The following is an 8,889-nucleotide window of genomic DNA, read 5'->3' on the forward strand; positions in this document are numbered from 1 at the left end:
TCGCTACTAATTTAAAAACTATTATAGTCTCGACATTTTCGTATTAGGATTTTCGTCCTAGAATATTCTAAAGAATCCGCACTTAAAAGGAAATCCGCGAGTTTTGGGATACCCTGTATAATATATGTAAATATATTTAATTACTTTAATTGTTGCAAACCAAGATCTATAACTTGTACTGTTTCACATGAGTTTTTGACTTTGCACGCGTGGTAAGATATAATATACAACAAAAATACGACAAAAATTGCGTTTTATTTATGAAATATTTTTTGTTAATAACTTAAAATAATGACTAAAATCTTTTGAAGATCACTTAGGACCATGATCTTGATAGTATATGTCAAGGCCAATGAATGTGATTCCCTGATTAAAATATTTATCTGTTACATTTTTATCATTTGATCTTAAAAAATGGCTTTTTTATAGGAGTCGCTGAAAATCCTTTCAAGGACTTTTATTTTAGCCCAAATTAAAGCTTTTGATAAAGTTTCATTGAAATCGGAAGCAGGTCATTTTCGGAAGTTTATCCTCACAACGTCTTGCACAAATGTTGGTAATTGCTCGCCGTTGAATCAAAAAACATTTATATTTATTATCTGTTTCCTGCCAGCTATGTCCAGTTGGTTGTAAATCGGTCGGATATTTTAAATTAACCTCCAAATACTAGTGATGTAACGTGCTCTTAATAATTGTTGATGTAACTCTGAGGCAGTAAAATCGAGGCATTGTAATTTTTTGCGAAATATTCGTTTACGTTTTCAGCTTTAAACGTGTTTGTAAAAGGCAGTAAAATCGAGGTATTGTAATTTTTTGCGAAATATTTGTTTACGTTTTCAGCTTTAAACGTGTTTGTAAATATTTCAAATCTAGCCATATTGACGTCATTAATTTTTTTATAATGTACATTCGGCAGATGAATTTTTCTAATACTTCAAATATTTTTGCAGAAATTCGATATATTTATCTACAAGTTTTTTAAAAGCTTTTTGATATTTTTCGTCGCTACGTAATAAAAAGCCAGTGGCTTTTTTTCCTTTTTTAAAAAATGCTGGATTATAGTCACAGCCTGTAAATGCATAAAATCCTTTATTACGTTATTACCTCCTCTCCTTCCCCTCCTAAAACCGTCTCTACCATTTCTGCCCAATTACCCGTCATATTCTATCGTCCACATTCTTCCCGCACATGTTGCCATGTTTCTACCTTCATTCCACACATCCTGCACATCTTCTTCCTCTTTCCTCTAATACAACCCTTCGCTAATCTCTCCTCTTAATCTGTAGTTCGCTAATCTGCTCCATCTATTCTCCGTCCATCTCTTTTAAGATACTCTGGCAACCCCTTTCCTTTTACTCTCTTATACAATTTATTATACCTTGACTCTTTTATTCTTGCCCATCTTTCTTTCCTTTTATTTTCCCTATCCTTTCCTTCCAATCTTCCATACTCAAACCTTCCTCCCTCCTCTCTTTCTCCCCCTTCCACCTTCCTCTCTCTCTCTCTTTCTCTCTCTCTCTCCACCCCTATTTCCTCAGAAAATCTCTCTCTCTTCTTTTCCCATTCTGACAATCTCCCTCCCCTCTTCGCCCTCTCTCTTATCTTCTCCGAACACTTCCTTGCCAATTTACTGCCCTTCCTCTCCGCTAACCTTTTTCTGTACCCTCAAGCCCTTGTGAATCTTTATGAATTAACTCAATTTATTAATCTTATAAGAAGCTAATTTAAATATTGGGATGTTTTTAAAATAAGTAATTAAAATTTTGATTGTAAGAATTAAATCGGATACCCCAATGAGCGATTTTTTTTACCCAGTTATTCAACATTGAAGCAAAAAAGGTAATTTCTGTTTCAATATTAAATAAGTCGGTGAAAAATAATCTTACAATGCTCAACAAAAAAGCAAATTAAAAGAAAAGATTCATTCTTTCGAAAGCTACACCACTTGTGTGCGATTTTTATTTTACGCTATGAAACTTTGCAAAGTTAAAAAAAAATTTTGTGATTTGTCATATTTCCATTTGTATCTATGCAATTTTAAAAAAATCAGTTAATCGTTTTCTAAAGTATCAACTTGAAAAGTGGAAACTCCAAGCTGAAAAATGCTTTTGGAAAAATCTCGTTGCGGTCATTTTCAACAAAGTTAGTCTATCTTAAAATTTGCCTATTTTCAGAAGATAAAACAGGTGATCCTTTAATTTTGTGGCGTATAATTATTTATTGACACTATTTTTTTCTTGCTTGGCTCATTCGCTCATTCATTCATACGTTTTTTATTTTAATTATATGTTTGTAGATAATAATAAAAATTCGTGAAGAAGATGAGCCGGCGGATACTCCTCTACTTGCTTATCCGCGATATTATTGCCTAGAACATAAATGTTATGTCATTTTGGGTGGACTAGGCGGTTTTGGTTTAGAGCTAGCAGATTGGTTAACTCTTCGAGGTGCAAAACATCTAGTGTTGACATCACGAACTGGAATCAGAACTGGGTATCAGCAATCAAGAGTAAAACTGTGGCAATCTTACGGTGTGGACGTACAGATCGTTACAGTCAATGATATTTTGAAACGTAATGACTGTGAATCCATATTAAAATTTGCTGAGAAAAAAGCACCAGTGGACGCCATATTCAATCTTGCAGTTGTGTTAAAAGATTGTTTATTCCAAAATCAGTCACCGCAAATGTTTGAAGATTCATTCCAATCAAAGGCATGGATGACAAAGAAAATGGATGAATTGTCGAGAATAATATGTCCACAACTTCGACATTTTGTCGTATTTTCTTCTGTTTCATGTGGAAGAGGAAATGCAGGTCAGACAAATTATGGAATGGCTAATTCCGTAATGGAGAGAATTTGTGAAAAAAGAGTGAAAGAAGGATTACATGGTTTAGCAATACAGTGGGGTGCTATTGGTGATGTAGGATTAGTCGCAGATTTGCAAGAAGACAACAAAGAACTTGTTATTGGAGGTACATTGCAACAAAGAATATCCTCCTGTTTGGATACTTTAGATGTATTTTTATTACAAAACCGACCTATCGTAAGCAGTATGGTTGTTGCTGAAAAAGCAAACATTGGCGGATCAATGAATATTTATGAAACTGTTGCTCATATTATGGGTAAGTAATTTTACAAGCAGCAAATATGAATGATAATATAAAATTTTTCTATGCAATAATTTTTTTGAGCATTGTATTATCTGCACGGTGCAACAACGTATATTTGTAGTAATGCGCGCGCACACGTGTCTATCTATCATAGCGCGCTAGAGCGGAAATTTAGTATCTTCTAACTTTTTAATACTCGTATAAATGTTGCATATGGCATTGTCAATATTGCGGCTGAACGGTGTATTGTCAAAGAAATTACAATCTTAAATAACATTATTTAACAATATTAATTTTATTACAATTTTATTAGTTCTATTATAACTTGCTTTCTTAGAAGTAATTTTCACAGCCATTAATAGCATTTATTGAATAAAATACAATTTTTTCTGCTGTTAAGTTTTCCGACTTCCGCCCTAGCGTGTAATACCAAATGAAATGCATAGCACTTCAAACATATGTTAGTGCACGACGAAGGTAAATAATTTTATAATAATGGAGACTCAGCTTGAGTACAATGTTAAATTTTTATATTCAAATAAATTTGAAAGGAATTAGGCTCTCAAGTGTAAATCAAAGATATCGAAGTAATAGCCAATATGACCTGACACGTATGTTGGTGTGTATAATAATTTTATTGTTACATTCTTCAGGCCCATACAAAATTGCGTGCCGCAATTTTTTGTCAGTCTTAAAACACAGTTCTTTCACATAAAGCCAGAATCCATTATAACAATTTAAATTGACGACCAATTTAACATCTTTAATACTAACAAACATTTAAAGAATTTTTCTTCTCCAAAATCTATAAAGAATTTATTACGAAAAATATAACCTCAGCCAGGACTCGAACTTGGATCTCCCTCCTTGCGAACGTTCATTCGATTATCGAGGCATGTGATATTCATCGCAATAACTAATGCACAGGATGTCCGCTTAATGATAAAACGCCCGTGGGCAGATTGAGTGGGCTAAACTGAATCAAAAAGTCCTATATCATTTTGCAATCTTTGTAATAGTTATCGAGATACTAATCATTAAAAAAAAGATTTATGCCAAGTACATAAAAAAGTATTGTACATTGCATCTTCTTTAAATAAAAAATATTATTTTAACAAATAAAAGTTGTCCAAAAACAAATATAAGATCATACAAGTTGCCAAGCGTTTAGACATAGAGACAAAAGTATTTTATTCCAAATCAAAAATATTTTTCTTAATAAACCATTTAAACCATCCAACAAATATATGCAGCAAAAGTTTAATGCCATTATCTTTCTAAATAATTTTAAGCTTCATAAAACAGGTTTAAAGTGACTAAAATGACTAATGATTTAGGAAAGATGTAATGTACGATACTTAATTTTTTATATACTTGGCATAATTTTTTTTAATGATTAATATCTTGATAACATTGCACAAATCGCAAAATGGTTGAGGATTTTTTGATTCAGTTTATGTAAGCAAGGTGAAAAGTTCTCGGCCTGACATAGAAATGGCATCAGAGGTCAAATGATTATAATTTTTCTTAAGTTTGATCCTTTACAATTAGAGGTTCTACCGAAAAAGTTTCAGACAGATGCAGTTAGTGTAGTTTGTCTCTTGTATCGAGTAAAGCAAACAAGTTTTGGTGTTTTTCGAAAAATGGCTAAAATACGCGATACCGCTGAATGCAGGAGCGCGACGAGATACGACCGTCAACTACAGGTTTGCAATTACCAGCAGTGGGGCGGTCGTATCTCGCCGTGCGCCTGCATTCAGCAGTAGGCGAAGAGATACGCGTTTATTTGCCGATCTTCAAAAATTAATGATTACGAATTTTGCAAAATGGTAGAGGACTTTTCTGGTTAGTTTCATCTGCTCTACTTGCCCATGAGGTCTAGTGCGGTTATTACCAAACACCTTGTATATCTTATTGTTTTTATGAAAATTACATGAGCACAGATAACGTATATACGGGGGCATTTATAATTAATTCTCGAAAATGATATTTTGTTATTTAATTTTATTATATACGGTTGAATTCAGAATAAAATAACTTTTAATTTGGTAAAAAAAAATTGTAAAAATTAAAAAAAACTTGGAGTAGTAGAAGTATTTTGTTAAATAAAAAATTTTAAAATTTTTTTTCTTTACAACTTAAAAGTACTCTTCAAATCGTACAACTTTTGTTTAAAACATTTTTTTCTATCTTTTATATTTTCGACGATATTCGCCATAAAAAAAACCATTTTTTTCAAAAGGGTATTTTACCTCCTAAACCTTTTTTCTTGTTTGTGCGGAAAGGAAAAATCTTTCTTACCACCCATTATGAAGCAACGATTCGGAACCGGACTAACCCGCTAAGGCCAGCCTAGCCCCTCCTCGTCCCATCATGAGGGGAAAGACGCTCGCGGCCCGGTACCGCTAATGTGACGGATTCCATGCCCAACCGATCGGTTTTATCCAATACAGCCAGACATGGCCTACCGCCTAAACCCCCCCTCCCCCCAATTCACTCTCCATCTACCTATGTGTAGTGGCGCTTGGGATCGCTAGTAAGCATACTTCGCGACACCCCCCCTGCTCCCCTACGGGACCCCCCATCTAACCGGTATTCCTCCCACAAAGTCACATCACTAGATTTCGCATGACCACGTCTGGTCCACTAATTCCCCGAGTTTCGTTCTACGTTGATTTGACATTGACATGAAAGCCCTAAAGGGAGAAGCTAATTTTGGATGGTTCTACTCTGACTCACTCTGACCCATGTCCCTCTCCCCAAGCGCCACCCCCGTCTGACGCTCCGCAGCTTCCAGCATGACCTCCTCGCAAAAGCGAGAGAAGGCCTTCCAACTTTCTCTGTCCTTGAGGATCGCCTCAACCACCGCACGCAGGTTGAGGCCACGCCTATGGCCTCGATCAGCCTCTCCATGCTCCACGCTCGACAATACTGCAGCGTATGCTGCGCGGTATCATCCTCCTCGCCACAGTGGACGCACAGGGGGGTGGGTGCCCTTCGAATACGATGGAGAAATTCGTTGAAGCACCCGTGACCGCAGAGGAGTCACTCGGTACGTTACCCTCCCTTGCGCCCTGACCAGTCACTCCTTGAAAACCGCCGATCGCCTCGCGTACTCTCATCCCTGTAGCATCTAGACCATCGATGACTCTCTGTCTCCATTTCTCCAGAGCCCTCTTCTCCTCTTGGTCTCGAATAATATCCATAGCCCTCTTCGTCAGTGAAATCCCCTCGTGCTTGATTTCATCTATCCTGCAATACACCCTGGAGTACCTCTCTGCCGCCAGGTCGAAAAGCCCGACCTGGAAAACAATCGTCGCGGCCGTATGGAAAACAGTGCGGTACGCGCAGCAACACTCTCTGCGCTGTACACTTGTAGGCAGATGTACTTGTTCTGACGCACTGCTTCCCACCAGACCGGCACCCCGTACATTATCACGGAGTTGATGACACTCGCGTATACCTTCCTCCTTTGCTCCCCCGGACCGCGCAGATTGGGCATCAGTCGATTAAGGAGCCATTCTCTTCATCCGGGACGCTAGTTTCTCAAAGTGGGGCCTGAAGCTCCACTTGCTATTGATGACAATGCCCAGGTACTTCATCTCACTTCCTACCTGGATCCTTGTTCCCTGAACCTCGATCCACTGTCCCGGCTCGATCCCGCCATCGGGAAAGGCAAACGCCTCCGTTTTCTCAGGGGCGACTCAGCCCTAAGCCGTTGATTGCCCTGACAACCATCGCCACACTTATTTCAACCTTCAGCCGCGCCTCTCGCCAGTCGACCCCCGTCGCGACGATAAACGTGTCGTCCACATAGCAAATAAACTCACACTCACCAAACAGATGGACCGCCAATACCCCATCATATGATTATCCACAATTTGGGGCCTAACACTGAGCCCTGCAGAACTCCACACGTTATTGCCACTCTATGTACTCCATCGCGATCAATGTAGGTGAGATACCTGTCACTTAAGTATGAGTCAAAGACCGCTCTAAGGTACTCGAGTACCTCCTTGTCCACCAATGCCTTCCGGATGCTGTCCCACGGAAACGAGTCATTCTTAATATTTAGGCCAATGACGATCACCTTCTTTCCATCGTCGGTGGCAGACCCAACCATCTCTCGGAGACACCCGACCGCATCCACAGTGGACCTCCTCTCTCTAAAGCCGAATTGATACAGCGAGAGGCCCTCCCTTTCGTCGAGATGCTTCATCAGACGGCGCATCATTATCCTCTCTAGCAACTTCCCGCATCCATTCAGCAAGCAAATGAGTCTATAAGATGATGGTAAACCCACAGGTTTGCTCAGCCTTCTTGCTCAGCAAAACCAACTTTGCCACCTTCTATTTCTGCGAAAAGTGCCTCGTCTAAGCACTTATCCAAACACCTCTTCCTCTCGAAGGCTCTCGAAGGCATCCGACAGTCGTCGCAATTACTCTGTTGTGGATGCCATCAGGGCCCGGCGCTTTCCTGTTCGAGCGGATTCTCTTTATGCACGCATCGAGCTCCGCATCTGTAACCTCGTCACTTGGATCCCACGCACCTCTCTCCTGTATTTATCGATTGGACGAGCAGGGAAGAGGGTCGACACGATCCTAGCCACATTCATCTCGGGAAGCGCCTGTTCAACGTCCTTTTCCTCTCCAAGAGATCCCCATCCGGCCATCTCAGACTCATCTCGATGTATTTGTGTCAAAGGCCGAGTCCACGCTGTCCAGCACGGCCCAATCGCCGACAAGATCGGCCGCTCTCGCATTGCCGAAGGTCATATCCACCGCTGATTGCCCCTGCTACCTGAGGCATGTAGGGGAGCCACCCCTATTCAAGACCTGAAGATCCCTGCTTACCAGCCAATCCGCGAGAATCCTTCCGCGCTAGTTTTCCTTTTTGTCATCCCACTCGTGAGACCTCGCGTCGAGGTCTCCAATCAGCAGCGTTGGGCTGTCTCTATGGGTCTGCGTGAGTCCTGTCAGCTCGTTTAATAGGGCACAGAAATCACCAATGCTCCGATTGGGGGAGAAATAGCCGTCGATGACAACGACACCTCCCCACTCCACGCAAACCCAATCCTCACCCCCTAAAGCTAAGATTTTGCACATATAAAAAAAATACGTGTCTCTTAGATTTTTGTGTTTAAAAACATATTTTAAGAAGAATTAAATTGGTGTCAGACAGTTGTGATATGTCCCTTGTAAATAACGTAAAAGATTTTAAGGGAAATTCCTCGCAAATTTAAAACGAAAAGTTCGTATATACTGAAACGATTTAATTTCAAAGATACAGGGTGTCAAAGTTAAAGACAAAATTTTGTTTTTTTCCAAGAATTTCAAAAACCACTCAGATTATTTTGATAAAACATACACAAAGCTTCATCAAAATAATACGAGTAATTATTGAAATTTCGGGAAAAGAGCTAAATTTTTCCTTCAATTTGTCACCATCTTTGAAATTATTGTAAACTTCGGCATATATGGTTATATGAATTTTTTGTCTTAAATTTGTATAAGGAATTACCCCTTGTGATCATTTATATTATTTAATATTCATCCTGTATATACTTTATGGTACAACTAAATCCCAATTTTACTATAAATAAAAACATTATCATGGTTGTTATTCACATAAAGAAACGTAAATGATCTTATAAGGGACCCTCACAAAGTGCACAACAGCTACAGCATAGAGAAAATTATTCAAGCATCTTGACTCCCTTTGGATCACTTTCCACCCAAAAACTAGACCGGAAATAAAATAAATATAAATAATAAAA

At 38.8% G+C, this 8,889-nt stretch overlaps 1 protein-coding gene across 1 annotated transcript in view; it reads left to right on the forward strand.

Annotated features, from left to right (window-relative positions):
- Positions 1–324: 324 nt before the first annotated feature.
- LOC105448081 (fatty acid synthase-like) overlaps positions 325–8,889 on the forward strand; it is a 9,535-nt gene continuing 970 nt past the window's right edge. Inside the window, exons 1-2 of the mRNA XM_011686445.1 lie at positions 325–336; positions 2,297–3,125. Coding sequence (XP_011684747.1) covers positions 325–336; positions 2,297–3,125 — 841 coding nt within the window. The remainder of the gene's footprint in view (positions 337–2,296; positions 3,126–8,889) is intronic.

Source organism: Wasmannia auropunctata, unplaced genomic scaffold (assembly GCF_000956235.1).
Source record: "Wasmannia auropunctata unplaced genomic scaffold, wasmannia.A_1.0 LD336090.1, whole genome shotgun sequence".
Classification (NCBI taxonomy): Eukaryota; Metazoa; Arthropoda; class Insecta; order Hymenoptera; family Formicidae; genus Wasmannia; species Wasmannia auropunctata.